The 27,787-nt window shown below is 41.2% G+C and overlaps 1 protein-coding gene and 1 long non-coding RNA gene across 2 annotated transcripts in view; one reads left to right on the forward strand and one right to left on the reverse strand.

The window, feature by feature from the left end:
* Positions 1-27,787, forward strand: part of LOC127190615 (uncharacterized) — an 81,495-nt gene that overhangs the window by 11,788 nt on the left and 41,920 nt on the right. The window lies entirely within an intron of this gene.
* Ntmt2 (N-terminal Xaa-Pro-Lys N-methyltransferase 2) lies at positions 11,726-26,909 on the reverse strand. Its single transcript, XM_051147725.1, has 4 exons — positions 26,403-26,909; positions 18,649-18,824; positions 12,862-13,111; positions 11,726-12,116 (listed from the first exon to the last, which is right to left on the reverse strand). The coding sequence occupies exons 1-4, from the start codon at positions 26,653-26,655 to the stop codon at positions 11,845-11,847; spliced, it is 951 nt and encodes a 316-aa protein (XP_051003682.1). The 5' UTR covers positions 26,656-26,909; the 3' UTR covers positions 11,726-11,844.

Here is a 27,787-nt window from a genome sequence, read left to right on the forward strand (position 1 = left end):
CTCTGTCTTCACTCTGTCCTTGGATTAGCAACCACCGAAATGTAATCCCTACCGTGAGGAATAAAGGACCTGACCTTATACCAAGATGAGCCAGAGAAGTTCTGCATTTCTGAGAACAGCTGTCTGGACTTGTCATCTCTCCCAGGCATCCTGTGATGAATCAGGGAAAGTATGCTGACATTCCCACCACCACTAGATCATCTCTCCCTCCAGGTACACGAAGGGTTCCTTCCACTACGGCTTGACATTTCTGCCCATGCTGGGTACCAGAAGAGCTCGCTCCTGGAACACAGGAGGAAAAGGGACTTAGGTTCTGCATTACAAAACTGAGACTCTTTTCCCAGGATGAAAATTACAGGGCCTAGAAAAGAGCCTATTTGTCACAATTTATCTTGCCTGATGTGCTCATTATGTACCCATATTATTGGGTTTCATTATAGATATGAGAAGAGCTGTCTAGGCCAGTAAATGGGAATATGAGGCAAGATCCAGAGACAGCATCACACTTTAAGAGCTACTGGGCATAGAGGTAATTTTTTCCATGAAGTCTTTGGTAGAGCACTTTTACATTAGGTATTAAGAGACCAGAGAGTTTCCTTGGAATCTTCTACCACCTCTGGCTCTTATAATCTTTCCATCTCCTCTTCTGCAGGCTTTGAACTTTCTTAAACCTACTTTATTTGGGGTTCTTTAATGCTTACACCTCCCTTCCAACCCACCTACCCTAGATAGGAGAGAAAAGAGGTTACTGTGAACAGGAGAAATAGACCTTTTTAGACTCAGTTCCTTGGAGCAATTCCACTTCTTGTAGTTAGGATTCCAGCAGACCCGTTAAACAGTAAACCAGCAATTCAGTAAAGGTGACTGTAACCACAGCAGCCAGAATCTGGAGCAGCAGCCAGAACCCGGAGCCTTGAAAAGTTCTCTGGAGTATTTCTCTCTAGGAATGTCTCAAAGTGGAGTAATACACAGCCAAATGATGGGAAGCAATACCAAAACTAAAAAGCCAAGCTTCTTGTTTGGAGATATAGATATATATATCTCCACTCTGAGAGCCCATAATAGGATGTTAATCAGTTGGCAAAGAGCATGCTCCCACAAGAGGCAGTTCCTCTTCTACTGGATAAATATCACATGTCTTCACACAGGTCTGTTTCTAGGGGACAAACACTGCATACCCTCACCCAAGTCTGTTTCACATCCCACATTTGGGATCAAAACAAAAACATGTTTGCACACACTAAACTTTCCCACACATATCTCTGAGCCTTGAGGAGAGGGGTTTGATAACAATTCCCATCTAGGCCTGCATGCCCTCAAAGTAGCTCATCCTCTGCACACTGTGGGTCCCTGTGTTAAATCTCATCTACTCCAAGTAGAAATTTCTCTAATGAGGGCTGATCAAGGGGCTGATCTATAGGCATAGAGAGATGGTATAGGGAGTCATTTTATTATTAGGCTTCCTTAGCAGACTAAAAGTAGTAAGCTTTTCACTAGGAACATTACCTATGGAGTCTTAGGCTCTTGGCTACTTTAGTATGTTGGGTATGGGTTCCAATTCATGGGGTGAACCTTAAATCCAATCAGAAAGCAGTTGGTTACAATCACCACATTTAATCCTTTATTGTACCAATATGTCTTACAAGCATCTCACTGTAGTAGTTTGCAGGATCTGTAGACGGGTGATATTGATCATTACTTTTCTCTTTTGGTCGCATGCAAAGTATCTTTTGTTTTGGTATTTTTGTCTTATTCAGCTGTTTTATTTGTTTGTTCGTTTTGATTCTCTTTTTGTGTTTTTTTTTTCCCCTTGTGTGTGTTCTTAGAGGAGGGAAGGGGAGAGAGCATGAAATTAGGTAGGGAGATAGGAAGAGTCTGAGAGGAGTTAGGGAAGGAAAATAATATGATCAAAATATATTAAAATTTAACTTATATTATGTTAAAATCTTTAATAGTTTTTAAGAGAGCTGAGAAAGTCACAATGGTCAGGTTCAGCTCTGGCTGTGTACTCACAGGTGAGTTTTCCATATCCTTTATACTAAAGTTTGCTGTCTTATAATATGGAAATAAAAATGGTACCTGGTACCTGCCTCAGCAAAATACTGTGAGGTCTTAGGAAGTTAGTGCGTTTAGAAGATTTATACAAGTGCTTTGCATATATCAATAAATATTTTATTGTTGTTATTAGTATAGAACATTAGAAATCTGAGTGGTGATAGGTAACACACCAAGAAGCAAAAAGACATCAAAGTACAAGGGGACATGTTGAGAAAACATGTCAGTGGGAAAGGGCTAGAGAGAACGATGGGGTAAAGACAACTAAACTTCATTATATACATGTATGGAACCATAAAATTTGAATTTAAAATGTCTTTCCAATGTGAACTTTGGCTCTGAAGTCAATATCCCAAGTTTTTTTTTTTCTAATATATATTTCATTTACAAAGTGAGGGAATTTCATAGATTTCAAAAAGACAGTGTAAATGATGATAGCTTTACAAATGTAATAAATACTTAAGCACTTCTTTAGTAGAGATTTTTGAGAAAGAGCTTCCTGGAGCATATTAGTAAAGAAAGGAGGTAAACCTCAGCAAGGCAAACAGAGAGCCAAACCAAGAGCAAGTCCAAGCTTTAACAGCCAAGGCTCAGCAGGGCTTCACGCTGGCCCTCTTGTGTAGCAGGGGTTTGTTCGCTTTTGGCCTCCTGTGGAGCACCTGAGAACCAGGCACCCTGGCTTTACCTTTCCATGAAGTCTAGCTCTCCAAACCGAAAGTTTGCCGCAGTGGGATGTCATCAGCATCCAGCTGCAGACCTAGCCTTCTTCAGAGGTCATTCCTCCAAAGAAGAATCAGGATATTCTTACATATGTGAGTAGTTCAAGGATGTGGCTGGGATTAGAGGAAGAAATCTACATATTTCTAATCTAAGAGAAACATTTCTAACTCGTTTATGAAGCCAACCGACTTAGGAGTTTTCCTCATATGGAATCAAATACAAAATCTATTATGTCTTGGAACACACTTACACACATAGTTACTGCAAACAAGCTCTTCATATTCAGGAAACATGAGCGTCACCTCCAGCATTTATCAAAAGGTCACAGACTTTAATATCTAGTAGCCCTGGTATCCAGTCTGTGATGGTTCCTTTAACCACTCACATGACTTAAGGTTATTGTGTTAAGTTTGCCTTCTATATTTGTAAGATATAAGCTTCTGTGTACTAAGATTGTGGAAATAGTGAGTGATAGATGTGCATAATTACTGCTTCCTGAATTCTCACTACTTTCAATCCAAGCATTTGAAAGAAAAAAGCCAAATGTGAGGAAATATCAGAGAAAAGTACTTCTTCTCTCACCTCAGAGCCAAGGAAGGAACCAAACGGTTGGTTTTCTTTTTCCTTTTTTTTTTTCCCTGTTTTTTCAAGACAAGGTTTCTCTGTGTAGCCTTACTTGTCCTGGACTCACTTTTGTGGACCAGAGCGGCCTAGAACTCACAGTGATCTGCCTGCCTCTGCCTCCCCGAATGTTGGGATTAAAAGGCGTGAGTCACCACCTGGCTTCAGTTGGTTTTCTATGGGTAAGTTAATACTGTAGCAGGAAAGCTAAACGTATCTACCTCTCCCATCATGTCAATGCCCCCATCAAAATACCATGTGACATTGTGTTCCGCACCTGAAAGATTGTGAGAGACAGGCAGTGGATGACCACTGTGAAATGTATGACAACAGCAGGGCAGCTGATATTAGAAGCTCAGAGCAATTACAACAGCATGTACAAGAACCTTGCTAGCTCCAACCAAACGAAATCCTACTGCAGAGGAGGGAGGCATATGGAGGAGGGAGGTGAGCATGAAGCCCCAGGCCTGACTTTGAACCTACAGGGAGTTGATGGCTGTTGAGAGAGGGAGGATCCATTTTCTATAAGGGTGTATATAGCCCCTGGTAGGTGGACCATGCTCCAGTAGATGGTGTTATACCCAGGAGTATAAGGGTCACAGAAATTGATGACTTGCTACAAGGAGGGAGAGAGAAAGAGAGAGAGAGACAATATTGGTCAGTGTACCAAGGTACAGTGGTACCACGGTACATCTAGGAGGAGTTGTGGAGGAAGGGCAGATGATCAGATAAAAACACATATGAAACCTTCAAAGAACTGACACAAACACTTTTTACTAAGTGAGAAATGATCCCTGAATGCAGCTGAATGCTCAGAAAAGCTCAATGAGTGAGATACAATGTGCCATTACACATCTCACTGTTTAAGGGCCCTGGCTCTTGTCATTTAAATTAACAACAGGTACTATCAGCGAACATGTGGTAGACACAATATGTGATAGACATGACATGCCCTTTTCCTTCTTGACAAATATTTCTAGAGCGAGGTGAAGACTAGACATCTTGCATGGCACCCTTTTCTTCTTACAAAAACCTTGACACTTTTCATATACGTACACATCCCTTATGGTACAGGACAACTGTATACTTTCTCCTGCCAAGGCTCCATGTGCAGGCATGAGCTGCCTTCCCAAGAAATGTTTAAAAAAGCAAAAACAAAAACTTCAGCTTAAGAGATGGCTGAATTTGATTTCAACTGTACTTTATATGAATTAAAATTTCTATCTTATTATTATTGTTGTTGTTGAATCTCACTGAAGACCCTAGAGACACTTGATATGGAAGATACTTTTGGGGAACCCTCACACATTCTCCTGCACTAACCTTGGACCTTATCTATAGCCATAGCTGGAAAAGGATGAACAATGGATGAGCGTTTATACGGTGTGGCCTAATTCTCAGCTCTGGTTGATTGAATAAATTGTGGAATCTTAACCTGTGCCAGGATGATTGTGACCAGTTCATGAGAGTTTGGAAAGTTAATTGCTCTATTAGTCATTCCCTGTTGATGAGAAATCTAGGCCACTGAGGTTGACCAAGTTTTCTGCGGTGTGGACCTTTGTTACATGAGTGTCACCATGGGGAAGAAACAGATGCAAAGCCTAGGTCAGAGAGAAACAAAAGCTTAAGGTGGAAAGACTCAGTGTCCTAAGATCTAGTGTGTTGACGTTATTTTTATAAAACTGTGTTGTTTCTCTCTGAACCCAGCTATCACACAAATAACTGAGACTCTTTTATATGTATTTAATAATATGCTTCACAGCATAATAACTGAGCAGCTATTACTTTAATGTTAACCCTCTAAGATACTTTGGTTTCCTTCCAGGGTGCATCCCAGCAATACTTGCACTTTGCAGCTTTCTTGCTCCAGCTCCTCTTTCCTGATGTTTCCTGGACCTGTCTGTGACTGAATCCCCCACTTCCTCCTCTAACTCTGGCTCCGGCACTATACTCTCCCCTGCTCAGCAATTGGCTATAAGCTGCTTTATTGGCATGTCAGGGGGTTGGGTACAGAAATTAGCATTTGAATTACATGGTAGCCTTATGACTACACTAGTGTTTGTGCCATCTTTGTTTACCTCCCAACACTAAGCTGCATATTAGACTTTGACTTTTAAGTCACTCTTGCATCCATCTGCTAATCATTTATCCTTTCACCCAGCTATGCCTGTGAGCTGTGGCCTAACTGGAGGAAGGCGTTCACTAGGACCAAGCCTTTGAGGATCCTAGTCCAGACCCCAGTTCCAGCTGCCTCCTATGTTTCCTGGTCCAACATGATGTGAGAATCCTCCCTCACCTATTCCTGCCACCATATGCTTCACCTTCCTCACCATAGTAGATGAGGCCTTCAGAAGCCACACGCCAAAGCTGTTTCTGTCAGCTTTGTCCCAGTGATTTGAAAGTAGCTGGTTGCACCCCCACCCTTGCTTTACTCTACTGACCTCACCTCAGTCTCCTCGACTGACATTGGCATTTCTTCTTAACTCAACAGTCAAGAATCCCAGGGCACATCCTTTATCTTTAAGGCTTCTCCTTTGTCCCCATCTCTGTTTTCACTTATTTCTGTGGTAACTTCATCCAAAATCACAATCTTAAAAACTAGAGAGTTGCCTGGAAGAGATGGGGTATGGAAGGAATCAGAGGGGTCAGGAGCTGCACAAGGAGACCATCTAGCAGATCTGGGTCCAGGGACACACACAAACTGATGCACCAACCAAGGACATTGCAAGCAGAGAACCTAGACCCCCCTGTTCAGATGTAGCCAATAGACAGCTCATGCTCCATGTGGGGGAGGGGGTGAGCGGGGACTGCCTCTGACAGGAACTCTAGTGCCCTGTGATTTAATCACTGCCACTTGGTGAGTGGCCTTCTGGGCACACAGAGGAAGGGAAGCAGGCTATCCTGATGAGACCTGATAGGCTGAGGTCAGATGGTGGGGGAGGAGCCCTCTCTCCACCCCCCAACAATCCCCACCAGAGGTCTAGGGGTGGGGAATAGGGTAGAAGAAAAAATCAAAATGTAATGTGAATGAATTAAAATAAATAAATTTTTAAAAGAAAAACTAGATCTGCACTTGTGATTCTAATCTTTCATCTCAGCCCTCTTAGAATTTAAACTTTTATGGTCACTGGGCCTCAACATTTTTACTTGGTGGCATCTCAAAACTGACATTTTCAAGTTTAAGATTTTCTAATCCCTGGGCTCTGAACATGAAAAGTGTTTCATTACCGACTTGCCCTACATCAATGACAGGAACTACATCCCCCTTCTATTTCAGACTATATATTTCCATTTCACTGACTTCTCTGTACTCTCCCGATACCAGTCAGTCAATAAATGCTATTGTTTTTTTTTATATATCCATACTCTGAATACTTACTAGTGCCTTCATTGTCACTATCACCCTTTTCCAGAATTGCTGCAGTATTCTAATACCATGGTAGATTAAAATTCATAGATATTTTCTCATTTTTAGACCATGCAATCACTGGGACACCTCTCTGTTACTCTAATGAAATGGCCATAATGTTCCAATCACGGTCTATTTACAAAGAGCAACAAAACATATGGATCACAAGTAAACAGTTTTGCTAACCTCTAATTCAACTCCTTTCCTCCCTTGCATCTCGACCAAGTCATCTTTTCACACACCACAACAGCCAGAGGGTGCTTTTAAAACAGAAGTCACCTCACCTCAGTCTCTGCCTCAGAACTGTAGCACATCCTGTTCTCACTCAGATTAAAAGTCATTTCGGTGACCAAGACCTTATGTTACATAAATGCATCCTGGAATCGGGTGTCTTATTACACCTTCTCCTTTGTGCACTCGGCTGCAACCTCACTCACCCTCTTGCTGTTTCTCAAGACTGAGGACATTTGCAGTGGCCGTTGCCTTTCCTCAGATAGCTGTAGAGCCTCAACTGTCCTTCAGTGAAACCAATTCTGATCACTATTCAAAATTACAGTCCTTCCCCCACTGTACCCAACCCTCCTTTGTTCTACATTGTTTCTCCCCCTGCCAAAAAAAATCACCATATGCTAGCATTGAAATGATATGTGTCAGCGTATTCCTTGCCTCTCAGTGTCATCTGGAACTTAAGCTCCACGGAGCCAATGGCCTTATATCAGCCTGAGATTTTAGAGCATTGGCTGCATATTGTAGGCACTTAAAATGTGCTGAATGAGCCTTTGTGGGCCAGTTAAAGTCCTAAAGATGGAGTGAGTCCACCTTTTCTCTGTATTAAGTCTTCGTACATACTATTTGTTCAATGTTTTCTGTTCTAAGTCATTGTTATTTATGTATTGGTGTTTCTCCCCCTGAAGCCATGATCTCTTTACATATTTTTTTACCTAAGTATAATGCCTTTTGTGGAGCCAAAGATCAAGTCATGACAGCACGAAACATAGACATCTCTGACATCGAATTACCATCTCTGCAAATTAGTTATTATTTCAAAAGTCATCAACCTCCAACCTAAGTATCTGTATATAAACACTCACTAATTGAGATAATTTGAAACCGTTTTTTTTTTCCCCACATATTTGCTTAATTAGCCTGGAGTGACCTCTGCAGAAACCCTGGCCTGTGATGATTATAAGAGGTACTTTTTTTTTTTTTTTTTTTGGCATGGACACCAAAGCATCAAAGAGTCAGCTGGAGCTAAGGAAAGCAATAACACAACTGGTTTTAATTACTCCTGACAGGCAGCTGAATATATCAGACACAGGGCTTCTCCTCAATACATCACTCAAAAAGGCCAGGGAGAAAATGATGGAGAGAGAAGACGGAGATGGGAACAAAATGTGCCCATAACACAAAGCAGATCACCTTTTACACAGGTGACCTTATTCATTTCCTTTTTTAAAAAATTTTTTATGGTAGTCTGAAATCATTAACGTCGCTGGCTGGCCCCTAAAGCCTGGTGCTCTTCTAGCCTGGTACTTACCAGTGGCCATTCCAGTTCTCAAAAGAGGAAGCAGGTGGTGGTTACACCCTTTCACAAGTCACCACATAAACTGAGGGGTCCTCCAAAGTTCATTCAGAATTGCAAACATGTTCGCAATTAATTCACTTACGGCGCACAGGCAAGCACCTTCTACTTCCATTCAGTATACAGAGCGGCATTAACTTCATCTATAGCCCCATTTTCCTGGCCATGTTGTTAGCAAGAAACCAGTAAGGACTGGGGGGTTGCTTTGTTACCGCCTACACACAATTTTGGCACATCTCTTTCATATCAGGTCACACCCCCCAATGAAACTATGGGTTGGGCACATCTTTTAAGTTGAACGCTCTGAGACACAGACACAGACACAGAAACTAAGAATGCGGCCCTAAATGGGCATCATTTTTGTCTCAGCATCTAATCTTGCTACAGTTTCCCCCTTTGCCTGATTTCGGAGCTCAAGGTTTTCTTATTTCTGGGCACTTTCTGGTTCTTGTCCCTTGTATTATTTAATCAGTACTTTGACTAGCCTTGCAACCAGAGTGCTGGGCCCTCAGTTGTGCCTGGGTTTTTGTTGTTGTTGTTGTTGTTGTTGTTGTTTTAATTCCTGTTGTTCCTTCCAGAAACCTGGCCTGCCTTGACTCTTCCTACTTTTAACATGACCTTGCATGCTTTTAACAAGAGCTTTGCATTCCTGCAGTGCACTAAGGTCTTTGGTCCAGACTGAGGCCCTGGCCATGAATATCCCCGCAAACTGCTCAGGATCTAAGATAAAAAGCTAAGCAGACAGCTACCAGTGCCGCTGCGGTGTGGTAAATAGGATAAAGCATGGGGTGGAGATGTCCCAGCCCCTGTGGGAAGTGTGAAAAAAAGGTTTTGGTTTTGTTGTTGTTTTTAGAAATCAGCAACACCTAAGCATTCTGGGAGAGACAGACAAAAATTAGTATAGTCTGTTCTATGCTAAATAAGCAACTCCATAACTGCGCTGAGCCAAACATCATGACTTGATCAGAGGACTGCAAATAGATGGTGCTAAGGAGGAGTAGGGAAATGGGCTATTCAGAGAAAAGCTGTCTCGGAAAGGAGGAAAAAAGACTAAGAAGCTATTATGCAGCATTCTCGAGAGCTGGAGTCCATGCTGTGAGTGTAAATGGGGCATCACTGATAGATTATGTGTGGAATCGTCAGATTATATTTCAGAATAATTGGCATCGATGTGGGAAAAGTGCCAGCTCCATGAGTCCTTGCCTGTCTGTTCTCTCAAACAAAACTGCTTCCTAGAATCACTCAACTTATTAAATAGTTTCAGATAAAGCTGATCCCATGTCCGAGAAACAACCTCTGATGGAGAGGAAACTGGAAACCCTCTAATGATGAATTTCCCCTATCGACTTGGAGGCAGCTGGCCTCTGAAGCGGGATTTGGGAACTAAAGTAAACTACCAATTAGACCACTGGCTTCCAGATGTGCTGATAAACACACACAGCCTGTTTAGATTGTGTCCTTTGACTACAGAAGGAGCTGACCTGGATGTCACTGGAAGCGTCTTCCTTCCACTGGTTATATTGTACTGACAAGACCAGAAAAAGAAAGTCCTTGTTACAACCTCCAAAAAAAACCTCTGTTTACTTCTCTCATAAACATATCCAAACATTAACATAACCTATTAAATCTACTTGGTCTGGTTTGTAGTCCCCACATGAGGCTACTGTTTTAGTTTTGTTTGTTTGTTTGTTTTTTGTTTTCTTGTTGTTTTTGTCTTGTACCTGTTACTAACAATACACAAGGGCTGCTAGTGACAATGTTTACCATCAATTTTTTTTTTCTTGGTTAAGTTAAAGTAATGAGGAATGCAGGAATGCTTGCAGGGTAATACAAATCTGAAATCTTTTAAAGTAGAATGGCTAATGATTTGATTCAACAAGAGAAAGGGGACTGATTGGTTTATTGTCAACCACAAAGGCTCATCAGAGATAACAATCATCTACCAGCATCCACTGGGCCATCATCTTTACACAGTAAGCTCTGGAGACCAATAACAAAGATTGCCAATGTTAATGATGGAAAAGTGGACGTTAAGAGATAAAGGAATTAAGGATGCTCATATAAAAGAAATCACCTGAATCAACCTCAAAAAAGAAATACTGATAATTTGTTCCAAAGCTTGTGAAGGGTGAAACCCGAGTTTTGTCGTGCTCTGTAACGGTTTTACTCTTTGATTTTTCTCTGTTCTCTGACACATTTTCTCCTATGTCATTCTAAAGTGCACGAACGGCTAATGCATCGAGAGCAGGCACAACAAAAACTACCAAGGCGACGCTGCATTTATATTATTTATTATGAATAGTATAACAATTCTCTATTATTTTAGAGCTATGACTTTAAAAATAGGGTTTCTGTGATGGTACCATGGCCGTGTGGTAAGTCTTCTTCATTTAAATTGGTTCTTTGAACTTCCCAGTCAAAACTACCACTGTGCTTTAACATAGGATGCTGGAGTGTTTTGAAGACGAAACAGTCATATTTAAACATTGTGCTAATCAAAACTGGGTGTCATTTCTCTTTTTAAAAGATCTTAGGTTATTTTATTTAAAGCAATGCCTTTTCTAAACCCAGCTAAGTCAGTATTTAAGCACCATTTTATTTCCCTATTCCTTCTAATGATTCATTCTCAAGGTACAATCATTTCATTCAAGGAATGAAGGCCAGACGCAAAGAAGCAAAGAAACAGGCACTGTTGAAAGGCAGTGGCTAAAATTAGATCATTGACAACATTTACTTTTATGGTCGAGGTGAAACTTCAGTGTTTAACATTTTCTCCTGAAAGGAGACACTACCTACCACATCATGGTAATGCAAGAATCTATTATCAGATTACATCCGTGTTACATCATTGGAAGGAAAACTGGCCCAAAATAGAAAGAGAAACCATATACTTTTTTCTGCCAAAAGAAAGGCTAAAGACAAAATGAATAGACTTGTTTTTATAAGATCATTAGACTAGTACCTTCATAGTTAGGTGGGGATGTTTGTTCCAGAAAAGCTATAACAGCAAAAAGAAGAAAATGTTAACAAAGCTGATATGGGGACAGGCAAAGGGGTCTAGATGTTCTACTCCATTCTGTGATAAATTACAAACACAAACCAACACAGACTATAATTTGTGGGCATTGTTTCTTTTTCAGGTCTTTATAACACACTTGTGCACTGCAGGTGTAAACAAGCACCTTGTTAAAGTATCTTCCTGGTGTTTTGCTCCATGTCTCAGAAATTGTACTGCATCTGTGACCGTCGTATCACAGTAGTTATATATACATCTAGGTGTGCACACATCACAGTGTGTGCGTTGTCTTAGCAGCAGATTGTGCGTACTACTTCATCAATCATTTTAGACATGCATTGTATCCCTTCTTTGCATATATGCATCATATACGGCACCCTCGGAGATATACCCAGTTCTGAAGCATCACTGTCCAGTCTGCTTGTTTATTCCAACTGCTGGTCAGGAGTGTCTGTCACTGTGGAGTGCAAACATCCACACTGGAACACACTGCTCTGGAAAGCCCTCTTGCTTCTCCTGGCCCAGAACTACCAATCCGCTCTTCCTAATAAGGCTTCTAAGGATTTCCATGTCCCGGGTCACACTGCTGTCAGACAGGTCGAAGATACAGCCCTCCCGTGCTACATTGTCCTTCAGTATGATAACACCATTTTCTTTCAGGCTATCTCGGCACCGGGAAAGAAACGCAAGAAGATCCTTATCAGTCAGGTACCCTGCAAGTGGGGCCAGATCGGTAGAGAAAAGGGGTGCAGGAGGGAAGTAAGTTGGGAAGGACCAGGCTAAGAATCAAGACCCTGCCATTTGTACACTCACACAAGCTGCTCAGTAGCTTGAATTGTCTCAGATAAACTTAGATAGAAAGAAAAAGGTACAAGTCCTCTTTTAGGGGATTTCATTCCTTGTCTTTATAATAGGCTACTTCAGCCATGTACTTAATAGGCACGAGACATGACTGGACTGGCCTTCTCAGGAGCCATTTCATGTCCTTATACAACAGAACCACTTTTGTGGTGTGTGTGTGTGTGTGTGTGTGTGTGTGTGTGTGTGTGTGTGTGTGTGTGTGTGCATGTGCGCATGCGCACCACAATATAATTCTTTGCTATTTCATTTTCTAACGATCTAAAACTCAGAACATTTAATTCCGCCAATAAATAATGAGGATTAACCACTTATAGGCCCATTTTTTAAAGTATTTTAAAGTATTTACATTTCTGCAAAGATGTAAGTTGTTCCCAAGCACTTGGTTTTACCCTAGGGGTAGGATTTACCAGGCTCGTATAGCAATGATAGAGAACTTTGGGACACCAGAGTTGTTGGGAGTTCGCAATGCAGAGCTAGCAACAAGCGCTGTAAGCACACCTATAGCCCATCTCCCCCTTGTGTCCTTGTTAATCCCAAATGTCATTTTTCCTAGCTGGGAAGCAGGGGAGGGCAGAAGCTATGGCATGCAAGTCTGACCTGAGACCCACTGAATCCAGATGACATCGTATCTCCCTAAGTGGGGCGTGAACTCCTGCAGGCTGTAGCAGTGGTAGTTTTCAACTTTGTCTTCGTTAACCTGCAAGTAGCTCTGGGCTTCCAGGAGGAAGGATTCCATCATGTCCACCAGCTCAACACTGCTGAAAACAGGCAACAAGACGTGCTTGCTGACCCTTCCTATTCCAGAACCGCAGTCCAAGGCGCAGCCAGTTCCCGCTCTCCCTGGCCCCTGCAGAAAGATACCTTGTGGGCCACTTCAAGTACAGAGACTCCTGTTGAGTCTCAGGCATTACAATTAGTTCTTCAAATCAAGTTTATTTAGCTTAATTTTTATACTATAAGATGTTTCACCTACATGTTTGATTCACTGTGTACAAATGTTTATATATAAGTGTCCATTATCACATCAATACGTAGAACATTTCATTATTTTTTCCCAAAAGCCAAATATTTATAGTTCTCCTTTGTTCTGCCAAATTTGTTTCTTTAAAAAGAATCGCAAACTATTGTTTATCTTAGCTTCCGATACAGGGTAAGTTTCTCCAAGAAATGAGCCATGCAGAGCACTATGAAGAAACAGCTCTGATGGTCCTGGCAGCTAGATGGATTTGTACAACAGGTTATCACATTGAAAAGTGGAGAAGTGGGGTGGGGCCCATCAGGGGGTTTTTGATGAGTTTCAAATGTACAATAAACATACTTATGGAACCATTCAAAGTCATATTGGGATGACAGAAATTTTAGGATTTCTCAGCTGGGTTTGGAGGTTCTTGGAATCATCCACTCCTTTGCTGTGGGTGGTAAAGTTTGAAAGCCAAGTTGAAGACTAGCCATTGTTCAACTGTCTGTCTCACCGGGATTGTATTGTAAATAGAGTTCTGGAAACACACAACACCTCCATTTGGGTAGAGGGTAGTTTCTTCAGTCTCTTTGTCTCCTTTAATGCTGAAAGGTGTGTGTGTGTGTGTGTGTGTGTGTGTGTGTGTGTGTGTGTGTGTGTGTGTGTGTGTGTGTCTTTGTCTGTGTCTGTGTCTCTGTCTGTGTGTGTACCAGAAACTACATGTTTACTGAAAGAAAAAAGAAACTTCAAGTAAGGCTATGCATTAAATTAACTATGAAGGGGGATGGGGAGGTGGTGGAAATTAGCTAATATAAACATTCTCAAATGTGCTCCCATACAATTAAAGGAAAGCTTTGGATTGCTGAAGAAGGGCTCAGCTGGTCTGAATTAGTTAGTCGTGATTGGGACGGCTGCTGAGTGGGTTCGTGCTAGAAATTACAGAAATAGGATACTTGGAGGTAACAATCAAGATCTTACGGGGGAAGCCTACTCTTGATTTTTCAGGAACTAAGGATGAAAAATACAGTTGGCCAAGGATCAAAGGTAAGCACGAGCAGAAGGAGACATCAAAACACTTGCTTTCCAGGACTTCCAAAGGGCTTCCCTGAGGCTGGAAAGGTACAATGACAACAAAAAAGCAAAGGGGGCGGGGCATTATAATGTCTTTTCAAACGGAGTAAAGGGCGTAATAAAGGAGTACTTATCTGTTGCATGCTTTTTATATCCACAGTAATTACAATAACAGGAAAACCTCTGTAAAATGATGATGATGGTTCCCATTTTGGAGATGAAAAAACTCCGGTTTCTAGTATTACATAGCTAATGGCAAAACTAGAATCTGAGCCAAGTGGGAACCATCAGAGGCAAAGGGAGTCAGCCTTAGGAATGACATGAACAGCCCTAACTCTGACTCCTTTGGTAGGGACTACCTAAAGTGATTGATATATTCAAAGGGACTCGAAGGCTTCATTCAGACTCAGCAGGAGAGGGCTCTATGATTAATCGCTAATCTCTGCCTTGAGTCTAAGAAGGGTAGCAGTAGGGCACTGCCATATGTTTGCCACCGCCACCTTCACTATGGCACCTCCCTTGCTCAAGTCAATTTCAGCATGAATATAACTGATTTAAAGTCTTGCAAAAGTCATAATTTTTATGTGAAATCAGAAACACAAAAGGAGAAAATGTGGAGTGGTTATTATAAGTTATTAGCAATCACTTTAGTAGAAATTGGAGTGTTCAATAAGAGATTCTCATTTTAAAAATGTTTCCTTGCATTGTTTGGCTCTAAGCAGCTCTATTGGTCATGCTGATCTTATTTAACATGTGGCTTTAGAAGTAGAGCCATGAAACTACAGAGCTAAGAGATCCTAAGATTGAAATTGCACCAAGCAGTGGTGGTGCACACCTTTAATCCCAGCACTTGGGAGGCAGAGGTGGATCTCTGTGAGTTCAAGGCCAGCCTGGTCTACAGAGAGAGAGAGTTCCAGGACAGCCAGGGATCTGTTACACAGAGAAACCCTGTCTCGGAAAAACAAAAACAGAGGTTGAAATGGCTGAACTTGCTTTTTTGTTCAATAAACAGATAATATGAAGAAGCTGGTAAGTGAAGGGGCCTTGCTCTCTCAGCCTTCCCATCGTCACTCTTCAAAGAAGCCCTTAGAAGAGGTCACCAAAAGCCTAGGGCTTTTAAGTAAATGATATTTAATCCCTCTGCATTTTATGCAAACAAACGGAGGCCAAGAAGGTTCAAACTAGAGCTCCCTGAAACAGTGGTTCTCAATCTTCCAAACACGGTGATCCTTTAATACAGTTCCTCGGGTTGTAACAACCCCCAACCGAAAACAGTATCTCTTTGCTATTTCATAACTGTAATTTTGCTACCGTTATGAATTGTAAATATCTGATATGCCATCTCCCCCGGAGAACCAGTGCCCTGGATGATTCTCACCCTCTTCAGTTATGTCTGCCAGTTCAGGTGTCTGATGTCTGGCTACAGCTGCCCTAGAAACCCTTATTATTCACACACAAATGCTTCTTTCACTCACGTGCTATGAAGCTCCAGCCTCTCTGACCATTGCCTAGTTGCTCTGTTCTGTTTCATTTCATGTGGTTGGCACTGCCTCCCCTGTCTTGGCACTGCTATGCTTTTTCTGTCACTAGCAGGCAGCACCTCTGAGAAGGGATATTTAAAGACTGATCTCAGAATCTACTCTCACCTCTTGGGCACGATGAGTGACTGGATTGAAATTGGATGCCCTTGACAAATGTGAATATGGTCTCGCACAATGTGTGATTTCAAAACAGCATGATTTTCATTTTCATTCACAATGTTATCTTCATGTCTATGGATTCATACAAAATGGTAAAAAAAAAAAAAAACACTTATAATTATGCTGGTCTTTTTTTTTTTTTAGCATGCCTAATGTTTTATTTATCTTTTTAATTTTTTTCTAGACAGGGTCTCTCTGTGTAGACTTGGCTGTCCCAGACTTGCTCTGTAGACCAGGCTGGCCTCGAACTCACAGTGATTCCCCTGCCTCTCCCTCCCTAGTGCTGGGATTAAAGGCATACACCTCTATGCCCAGCACTTAAGCCCATTCAGTGAAGTTGAAAACTAAAATGTAAGTGTTTAATGCCACTGTATAAAAACCATGATTTACAAATCAAATCTCATCATTTCAGCCATCCAATCTCTGACAAATATCCAAGAAACAAATGCATCAAGTAGCAAATCTTTCCTATGTATTGCAACTCTATCCTATTAGTCACCAGGTATGCTGCCGTCATCTTGGCACCATTTGTGGATTGTCTAATGCAAATACATTTGCAACTAGATTAAACAGCGTTTCCCACTGTCCCCTGTCACTAAGTATTGAAAGAAAAGCAAAGCTTTAAATTAAACAGCCTGCCTATTCCCAGTTGACACAAGAATAAATCATGTCAGATACTCATATCCCCTAAGACCTTGTTTCTTGACCTAGATACTAATTTAGCAGATTATTAAGGTCAGGGTGCTAAAATATCATTCCTTTAAGCAGACTGCTTGCTCTCAGTTCAAGGTCACAGCTTCACAATGAGCCTTGTCTACTAAGAAGGGCTCTTGTATTTGTTTGAAAAGAGCAGCCTGCCTCTTTTCCAACATAAATATGCAAGCACTCAGTGTTTCCTTTCCCAGGTCCGGAGGCCTGCTTCTGGGCTCTGTCTAAGTAGAATCCCTGTGGTCAGCTTGGCATTCCTGGAGGATGACAAGACAGCTGGATCGCTAGCTAGGCTTCTGAAATGCCTGGGGATCAAAGTCGGCCTCACCATGAGGCAAGCAGGAGGGACTGCTTAGGCCAGAAGAGAGGAGAGTTGAGGTCTATAGTCTTTGAGGAAAAGAAAGTGGGGGAGGATATTTCTTCTTCGTGAAACAAATGGGAAAAAATATTTTGTGGTTGAGAGCAAGGAATCTGGTATAAGAGTGACCTGAGCAGAGTGGTGTCTCAATGTGTACAATCTTAAGGATTTATATCATCCCTTTAAGCCTCAGTTTCCACAACTATAAAATGAGAACTGACAACAGTACTTACCTTCAATAATTATCAAGAGTAAATGGACAGTGTTCCTAAAAGGCTTAGCAAAGTAACTGACCAACTTAGAATAAGCATGCCATGAAACCAGCCATTGACACTAGTTCAGAAGTGCTCCAGATTACTCTGACATGTAAACATCCATGGCAATAAGCTGAACACTTTTCAGACCTTTGTGGCTGGCACTTGCATCAGATAGACGTTGGGTCTGGTAGACGTCCCATCCTGATCACACGTCTCTACTGCTGGACTCAGGACTCAGATCTAGGGTGCTGCAAGGGCCTTAGAATGAATAAAGCCTCACTTCAACACCGAGGCTGTCCTCCATGCTACCCTTCCTAGTAAGTTGACAGCTTAACTCTGAGGCTAAACATTGATAATATTTCCTTTATCAAAATGAAACAAGACCCACATTTTAACCAAATGGCATTGTATTGAGTTGCAACACATTTTGCTTGCAATTAGAAGTTTTATCTTCAGTTAAGACCAGCAGCAGCTTCATTGTGTGGAATAAGATAGCCTGATATGTGATGGATATGTGATAAGTCATCATGATATTCTTAGTAATAGTTACTATTTCATGTTCATTTTGTTCACTAATGCAAGTGCCCAACAGCTCTAGTCTTCTTTCATCTTCCCTTTCTTCCACTAGGCGGATTCTGTTGCTATTCTTTAGACATGGGTGAGAAAATGAAAGCTAAATACATGTAAATAACATGCCCGGAGGTATTTATACATAAGGTAGAAGAACCATGATGCCTTAAAAAGCATAGAATTTTGGCTCCTACATTCTACCATCTTGTCTCTATACGACCTGGAAATTTTATCCACAGAAATGAGAGGTCCAACCAAATCCAGAATTACAAAAGAATCATATTTTTTTTCAAATAATAATCCCAACTATATATAAAAAAATCATAGAAGGCCCTGTTCTATCGTCCTTGCTTTTAAGCTGAGCATAAGCATGCATTTCCTAGTATATTTACTTTGTACTTTAGAGACTTCATAAATCAATCTGAGATCCTATGAGGCATGAATTCTCCACAGACTCCAAGGTGTCAGCTGTTTACCTCTGAGACACTGAAGGAGATGCCTCTGTAATCCTCACACAGTAATGTCTGTACTGTTAACTCACTTTCCCCCCGAGCACACAAGATTAGCTGGTGCTATAATGGTGCAATGCCAAGTGGGATAAACCCAGGGTTTGCTTAACTCCGTCTCTCTGAGCATCTTAAGACAGGCTTTCTGGCTGACAGTCACTCAGCTAGGTCACATGGTTTTAACAACACAGGAGCATGTGAGCTTGGTGTTCTTAAGGCTTTGGCCCTCTCCTCGAGCACCTGTCAGAAAACTCACCCCAACAAATTTCCTAAGAAATTCACGGGAGGCCTGGATATCTGGGTTTGATAGTTCAATAAAATTTCCCATCATGCCTTCTTCTGTCGCAGGTACTTCTTGGTAGAAAAGTTTGGCTCTGGCATAAAACTGCATCTCACCATCAATGACTTGGCTCGTTAAAGCATAGAGTTTTACTGCAAAGACAATATTACAAAAAGTTATTAAAGTGTATAGGATGTAATAAGCCCATTCCTTCACAATGTAATAACTTTCTTTAAACTCCATGGATTTGTGCTGTATAGAAGAAAGGGCCCTGATTTGATTTTATTTGGGTTTTTTGGGTTTTGTGTTTTTAGACAAGGTCTCACTATGTGGCGTTGGCTGTCCTGAAACTTGCTAGGTAGACCTATCTGGGCTCAAACTCACAAAGATCTGCCTTTCACTGCCCACCAAGTGCTGAGAATAAAGGCATGCATGCCCAGCATGGACAATGGTTTTAAATCAGAAAATCTGCATTTGAGTTCTAGCCCAGATGTTTACATGCTATAACACTGAGAAAACTATTTAAACCCTACCATCTTATCTATCTATAAATCACAATTAGTTGACAATCTTACAGTTGAAAAGCTAGTTTAATAAACATGACTTACTATCTTATCAGAAAAGGCTTACAGTATTTTGTACAGAAAAACAAAAACAAACAAACAAAAACCCTCATTACATCATGCTAAGTGATATCTCTTAGCTCTGAGCACTTTCTGAGACTGTTCTCATTAGTTCTTGCTGCTAATTCCTACTTTTACCTCTTTTAAAGCAGTGTGTGTGTGTGTGTGTGTGTGTGTGTGTGTGTGTGTGTTAAATACAGTAGCTAATGTACAAAATTCTCAAACATTTAAAAAATTTTAAATGTAAAATGCCTTAATCCATAAGCCCCCCAAAAAAAGCCAATAAGAAGGATAAAAATGTACAAAGTTTCACAACTGTGGGAAGAAAATTACTAAAGAAACAACAGAAGAAAATTCTACAGCTGAAAGAGAATGAAGATCCAACCAGTTCTAAGAACGGACTTTTTGAAATGCAAATTTACAGATATGTTTCAAAATTTTGAAAACAGAAAGAATTAGAAAAGGACGCTAAAATTGTTTGGAAAGAAAAAAAAAAGAAATACCTGAAAGTAATGCTTTAGTGACATTAGTTCTCTGAGGAACATTTATCTTTGAAGCTAAATTTAACCTTCAGTTAACTGTGAGAGTGTTCACTTCCCAAGAAGTTCATTTTTCAGCAGTATCTTGAAGCTGTATTTCAACCCAGCAAACGTCAAAATCAGGAGAAGATGTATAGAGAAAAAATGATGTCATTAACACAGGAATCCAATGAAAAGAAAGCTGCAAATGGCAACTGCTTATCAGATCTGGAACAAACCTGTTCATGCTGCAAGAGAAATTATAGGCTGGAGTTCAGCCAACAGACAAAGTATCCAGGAATCTAGGACACATGGGTAAAATGCCAAAAAAGACATGTTTTGCTTCACAATCACCAGAAATAAAATTTGGTTGGAAGCTCTATATAAAATATACACTGGCTCAAATATACTATTATTATGAGATGAAGCAAACCAAAACATGGCATAATTTTAGGTAAAAAGAGTAAAATGAAAAATAGTATTTAGCCTAAACTGGGAACATTTACTTTTCTTTAGATTGTGACATTAAAGCAGGGCACTTCTTGATTCTAAAATCAATAACTATATGTGCCCAATTTTTTTATTCTAAAAATTAAAAACACGATAGCATGTGATTAGGACTGTGTTCCTGATTATGATATGGCATCAAGATTTTCCCACACGAAGACATAGGAACTAATGTTTGGGTCACAAATGACCAAGAATTTTTCTGAAAAGATTACAGGAGTCAGTTTCTAAATAGATATTTTCTGGAAACCAACATATGTGGTCTCCTCAATGTATATTAACTATTGTACATGTATGCTCATTTTAAAATGCAAATCTTTTAAAGCTGCCAATATAAAGAAACTTTTGGCCAACTTACGCACAACTGACTACTGAATGAGATTATACAAAATTGAAATTAGGAACCTCATGTGTCAAAGCAGTAGGAACAGCTGACCTTCCTCTTCCCTCACTGTTCCAGGGAAAGTCTCATATGCGTATAAATTCAACAGAGATAGAAAATTCATGCATCACCACACCAACATTATGATGGTTCCAAACTCTCTGGAGTCCTCAAAACATCAAGCTAGAAAACCACAAGTCACAGTCTTCTCAGGAACAAATGCTATTCTGGGGATGTGGATGAGCCATGGCGCTCGCTTGCCCTCCCTCCCTCCCTCCCTCCCTCCCTCCCTCCCTCCCTCCCTCCCTCCCTCCCTCCCTCTCTCTCTCTCTCTCTCTCTCTCTCTCTCTCTCTCTCTCTCTCTCTCTCTCTCTCTCTCTCTCTCTCTCATTAAGGAGAAACTGTGTGAGAGTAGAGGCCCAAAGGACCACTTACTTACCTAACCTCTCACTGAACCCCTTCAATGTTTTTGTTCCAGGTAAAGCAGCATATTAGCCACACTCATCACCACACGCTTAAGTCACTGAGTCGGTAGGGTATATTAAGAGGCTTAATCTAGAAATGGGCACGGTTCATTACATCAGCAATATTTTGGTTTCAAGTCAGTATAGAGCTCAGCAGGTCTCAGCTTCACTAGATGGGCTTTTATGGTTCGGGGCTTGAATTCTCATTTTCACCTAACTGACAGATGCAAATCTGTAAGAAAGATATATGAGGTGTCACGGCCATGCCCAGATTCTGCCCCCTAATGGCTCCTGCATAGTTCATGTTGAGTTAAATAAGGCAACTTGTCACTAGCCCATGTCTTTTTACTGTAGAAACTCATGTTAGCAATATTTTGTCACAGAATCACAATGTCTTTGTAAATTTTGAGATAGCACTTATTACTTGACCTATATTACTTGTAATTGATCAAATCTGTGTACAGGCAAGAAATGGATCTCTTTGGCGACACATGCCTTTGATCCCAGCACCCAGGAGGCAGAGGCAGGCAGATCTCTATGAGTTCGATGCCAGCCTGGTCTACAAAATGAGTCCAAGACAGACAAGGCTACACAGAGAAACCTTGGTGCGGGGAGAGGGGAGAGCCATACTACTGGCAATTGATCAAATCTATATACAGGCAAGAAACACATCTCATTGACAATGTAAGGTAAATGTTTTATATACCTTCTATAGAATCAAAAAAAGAGGGAAACAAGGAAGTAAGTGTTAAAACGTCCAGGCCAATGACACAATCAAGATTTGATCCCATTTCTTTGCAAATCAAACCCCATTGCTTCTTCATCTTACATTTTGACCTGAAACTGTATCAGGTAATTTTTTTAAGGAAATTTTTTCTTCAATTCCTTAAATGGAAAAATGTCCCTGTTGTAGTTGTGCTACAAAAGTAACAAGGATTTTAAATTTTTAAGTGTAATATTCTTACTAATTCCTTGAGAATTTCATACACTGTATTTGGATGATTCTTTTAAATTGTGCTATGAAGTGTATGGCAAGGTCAGTCTTCTACTGAAATCAATTATAGTTAAGAGCTATATGGTGAGTTCACTGTGGAAATTTTAAGTGTTTTAGTGAAAATGTTTTTAGTAGCTCTCTCTTTCAACTGTGGTTGTAAATAGGTAGCCAGTGCTCTTAACTCTTCCTCAAAGACTGGTTCTTCTAGAAAGAATCAATGACAGAAGGGAAATAGTAGCTACTGGGTACTTCTTGTGCACCCTGCATTGTCCTAGGTATTTTCATATTATTTCTTTTACTCCTACAAGATTGACTCTTAATATTTCAGAAGACTGGAGTGACGGTGATCACTTCTCAGGTGAGGAGTGAAAGAAAAGCGCTTTGTAGCATAATTTCACTTAGCAGAAAGCATATCACAGCAGGCCAAATTACAAGTCCATTTGGACAAAGCTTCTGCGCTGAACAAAGCTTCTGTTTTTCTGCTAAATCACCAAGAACCGTTTCTACAGAAGAATGTCCAGAAGGTACAGCCTCCAAGTAAAACAATAGACAGGCACTTGCTGACTCTCACGTATTGACAAATGTGACTGTGCTAGAACATTACTGATGGTTAACGTATGAGAACATCTCCAACTGGGCATTTTGCAGGTCCCTTTAAGAACTGATAAACTAAAGACTTGCATTAACATCAGTTCTTATATTAATTCTTGTTTGTTCATAAGCAGCCATCTTTAGAAACCTTTTCAACCCACATCTCCAAGTGAACTGTAGGCTGATGTCACTGAGTTCCATGAACCTACTCAGTGGCCCACCCATCTGGACCCACCCTGTGCCTAGTGTCACAAATCTAAGTTATGGAAAGCAAGAACACGCCCAGTAGCATGTTGTAACCATGAACTGAGGTTTCTAAAAGTGCCATAACACTAAAAGCTGTAAGCTTATTTCCCTTTTTTCCTGAAAGCCCCTCAAGGTAAACAGCCTCATTCCATCTTCCGTTGCACACTTCAGCTCTCTGGGTCTCAGCAGTTCCACACAGCTCTGAAGGCGAGGCAAGGTTGTCCGAGGGACACTTTTCCATGACACAGCTTACCTCATGGTGAGCAGGAATAAGGCTGGCTGCCTTACAGAGATGGTTGGAGAGACGCAGAAAGGGAAGAAGGCATCAAAGACTGGTTCTCCACGGCTCTTTCCATCATCACCCCTAAACAACTAGGCCCTCTGTGCAGACCCTACGAGGAAGGGTTCTCTGAGGTTTTAAAAAGAGAGGCTTTATTTTCATTTTTATGAAGCCTTAAAGTCATCAAGGGCAAAGAAACCCAAACAGTAAAACACTTCTGTGGGGCTGGGAGGTAGCGTCTCTGCTGGCTCTTTTATTTCCAACCTAAAAGGCATAATATCCGCTAGAGCCTGAAAACTTGCACATAACCTTTGGTAATTCCTGCTTTTTAAAAAAAAGTTAAGTAGTGACATTAGAAGAGGCCTGGAATGGGGAAGAACAGGAAAAACCTAACACCTACTGAAAAACTGATGGCTTTTACATGTATGCTGCATGTAAATTCTTCTAGTTCCCCTGTTGCAGTTTTGAGGAAAATGATGTGCATAGGCATTTAACTGGCAAAAAATATCACTTCTCTAGTTTGAGAAATCTAAAACAGTACCCCTCTTTCAAATGTAATTCCATAACTGCCTCTTGCACTGAATATGACTGGCTTGATCAGAAAGACGTGTCTTTTGTAACCACCTCTAAATGGCAAAGGTCAAAGGTTTTTTCCTCATAGCAGAAACAATTAATGATTATATAAACACTCACATTAACCCATAATCTTATACTTCTGGGCGATGAACCCTAAACAAATGGAGTGCATGTCATTTGGGCTAATGTCTTTAAAACTACCAGACAGGCCTTCAGCTACATATTTTTTTCCTTTGCCTTGATGAATAGTGTTATCTGGCTGATGGAGACTATAAGGCATGTCAAAATGATAGCAAAAGTAAATACATGGGTGCAGCCAATGCTATTTCAGAATTCATCCGTTACTGCAGCAGAGCTTAACCCACACTGACTAACATTGTCCTCAGTTACTGTGGTCGTGCAGGTATTGTAGATGCTACTATCTTACTGATTCTCAGGGAAAACTAAGGCCCAGGCTGAATTCTCAGGATAGAGAAAATAAGGAATGTTTATTTATGGAAAGTTAAGTAATGATAGGGCCAACTTTAGCCTAGAGTAGGCTGATTTTATTCCAGTTGCACTCATTGAAGGAACCCTCCCAGTCTCAGAAGCCACTGGTGAGACAAGAACAGAGACTGAAGAAGGGCCCATTAGGTTTCTAAGGAGAGAAGTTGTACTTTTCCTTTCATTTTACTTTGGGCGTCCATGGACTATTTTGTTTAAAATATCAGTTTTTGCAAATCATTAATCATGTACACAATCATGAGAGAAAAATGGATAAAAATAAAAGTACTGTAAAAACAGCATAATTATATTAGACTAAGAAAAAAATAGCTGAGTGATGGCGCACACCTTTAGTCTCAGCACTAGGGAGGCAGAAGCAGGAGGATCTCTGTGAGTTCAAGGCCAGCCTGGGCTACAAAGAGAGTTCCAGGACAGCCAGGACTACACAGAGCGACCCTGTCTTAGAAAAACAACAACAAAAACAAGCAAAACAAAATATTAAGACCAAATGCAACTGTAGACTACTTGTTTCAAACTAATTTTCATCTGATTTTGAGCAAAGATCGTTTTATTCTTAACTGATTTACAGCTGAGTTTAGAACTGAGTCCCTTTTTTGTCTGGTAACCGTTTAAAAGCCTGTCAGTCACTTGCCCAGTAGTGAGTCTCTTCCCAGCTATGAGAACTGATCGCTTTCTCCAGTCTAAATCACACAGTGTTGTTGGAAACTCTCACTGAGCTGCAGCCCATAGACTGTCCCTCAGCAGCTGGTGATTTGCCCACATCTGGAGGCACCAGGGCCTTATAGCCTAGCATTTCTCTTAGGACAAAGGAGATGCCTGTCATAATGGAAGGCACCTTCAACTGCCTTTGGTGTTACTCTAAATCAGATAACACATCTCTGAAGTTTGTTTATTTCACTTAAAACATGAAATTGTAGGAAGGAACTGGGAAAGTGAGAGAAAGAGTAATGAATGAGAGAAAGAATACCAATGGTATAGCTATGAGAATGAAAGTTATAGGTGAGAAATATTTTCACATGAAAGCTATATAAATATAAGATGGAAGTATCTGTAGGACTAGAACTAAGGAACCGTCAGAAGTAAACTTAAAAACGAGACGTTGATGGCTGCTAACATCCAGTTTCTGTGTAGTTCTTCCCGCAGCAGGAAGCTGGGGCCAAATCAAGTGCACAATGGAGCTTTCAGACAACCTTAAGCAAACAGACCAAGGCTGAGAAGCACCATTCTTGTTTTTGCTGGGAGAAAATATAAATCAAAGAGGCAGGAAGAGGGCACTTCACTTTTTAGGCGTAAGTGTTTTCTTCGTTAGTGCTGGTTGGAGTGTCGGCATTTCACGCAGGGTGAGAAAGCGTGCTACAAGCATACCCGATCAGCTTTCTATTGCTCTTTTTTCCCATTTCCCTGGAACTGGGGGAAAGTCAAAAATGAAGGCAGATTACTACCCCTTGATATCAAAAGTCCAAACTAATTGTTGGTTCTCTGATGAGACTTGTGACTTAATGAGACCAAACCATATTGTATACACATAGACACATAGACACATAGACACACACACACACACACACACACACAAACACACACCACTATCGTCACCACCACCACCCATACACATGTACGCACACCCCAAGCTTACTTTGACTCTCATTGTGTAATCTTTGTTTTCAAGTTTTGCCTAGCATACTATTACATTCATTTTCTCAACTCCGCCTTACCTAATTTCCCAACTTCAACAATTAGAAAACACAACACTGAGTACTCAAGAATTGAGTTTCTATAAACCTCACAGTCTGACACCCAGAGCAACAAGTCACTATGCCTAAGGGGGCATGAAACCCCTAAAATAGCGCTCAGCCTTGCCAGGCAGCACTTGATAGTTCCCTCTCCATACAAGAACGTCATTGAAGCATTTCACCCTCTGACACTGGTCTGGATTCTCCTAGGCTGAAAAGCACCCGTGTCTAACCTCTCTCCTCGGCATCTCATCACCTCATACCACCCATCCAGTCCCTTCCTCTTCCCTCACCTAGCAGCTCTGGCTCACTTACCCAAGGGAATTTTTTCCAGCAGGTAGAGATAGCTCTGAAAGAAGTCATTGCGAATGGCTTTGTGAAGGATAAAGGACATACTATGTCGACAGAGTTCATCATCGGTCTTCTGCCAGCGGGACCTAAAGGCAAAGTGGGCTCCCAGGTGAGCCATGGTGATGGGGGATAATAATTCTTCCTGCAGAGAAAGGAAGCTTGTCTGCCTGTTCGTTTGAATTACTCTTCTCTTCCTCAAAGAACTTGAGACTGTCATTTTAAACCAGTCCCAGGTCCATCTATATCAGGACAGGCTGTCATGGGTTGCAGGGGGAGGGGTAGCAGACGTGGGGAGGTCAGTCTCTTGGCACATCCACCCACCAACGTCTGATTGCTTGCGCGACACCACTCCAAGCCAGCAGGTGCTAAAAGTAAAGATGGAAACAGGCTGAGAGAGATCCTGCTTCATCCAGGCAAAGGCACGCTTCCCTCCTTTGCCGGCTGCTTCAAACAGGCTCAAGCACTGCCTGCTAACACCCTGAACATTCGTTTTAATTTGACTCTGAAACTGAAACTAATTTCCATTTCAAAGAGTCGTGAATATTTTGCAGGAGGTCCGATTCCCTGATTTCCATTGCTCCTGGAACCCTGAATCCTCAAATTACAAGGGACCTTCAAAGTCATCTTAGCCACTCACATTCCTTTCATCAGTACAATTTCCCCCAAAATCATCTTATAGAGGTGGATATGTGTTTTGAATGTTTAAGGATCTTCCAGAGGGGCAATTATTTGAAAGCCTGTTTTTGAAATTAAATACCCTTCTCTATCAACAAGCTCCTCCACTTAACCTGTTCTGAGCATTTCTTACTGATGTGAGTCTGTTTACTCCTTTCTACTATGAATATGATTTTCCTTTCAAGTGCATTTTGTTTTTTTAAATATACTTTATTAATTTATTCATATTACATCTCAATTGTTAGGCCATCCCTTCTATCCTCCCATTCCTCCCTCCCTCCTGCTTTCCCCTTACTCCCCTCCCCTATGACTGTGACTGAGGGAGACTTCCTCCCCCTGTATATGCTCATAGGGTATCAAGTCTCTTCTTGGTAGCCTGCTATCCTTCCTCTGAGTGCCACCAGGTCTCCCCATCCAGGGGACGTGGTCAAATATGGGGCACCAGAGTTTGTGTGAAAGTCAGTCCCCACTCTCCACGCAACGGTGGAGAACGTCTTGTCCATTGGCTAGATCTGAGTAGGAGTTCGAAGTTTACTGCATGTTTTGTCCTTGGCTGGTGCCATAGTTTGAGCAGGACCCCTGAGCCCAGATCTGCCCATCATAATGTTCTTCTTGTAGCTTTCTAGGACCCTCTGGATCCTTCTATTTCCCCATTCTCCCATGCTTCTCTCACC

Source organism: Acomys russatus, chromosome 6 (assembly GCF_903995435.1).
Source record: "Acomys russatus chromosome 6, mAcoRus1.1, whole genome shotgun sequence".
NCBI lineage: Eukaryota > Metazoa > Chordata > Mammalia > Rodentia > Muridae > Acomys > Acomys russatus.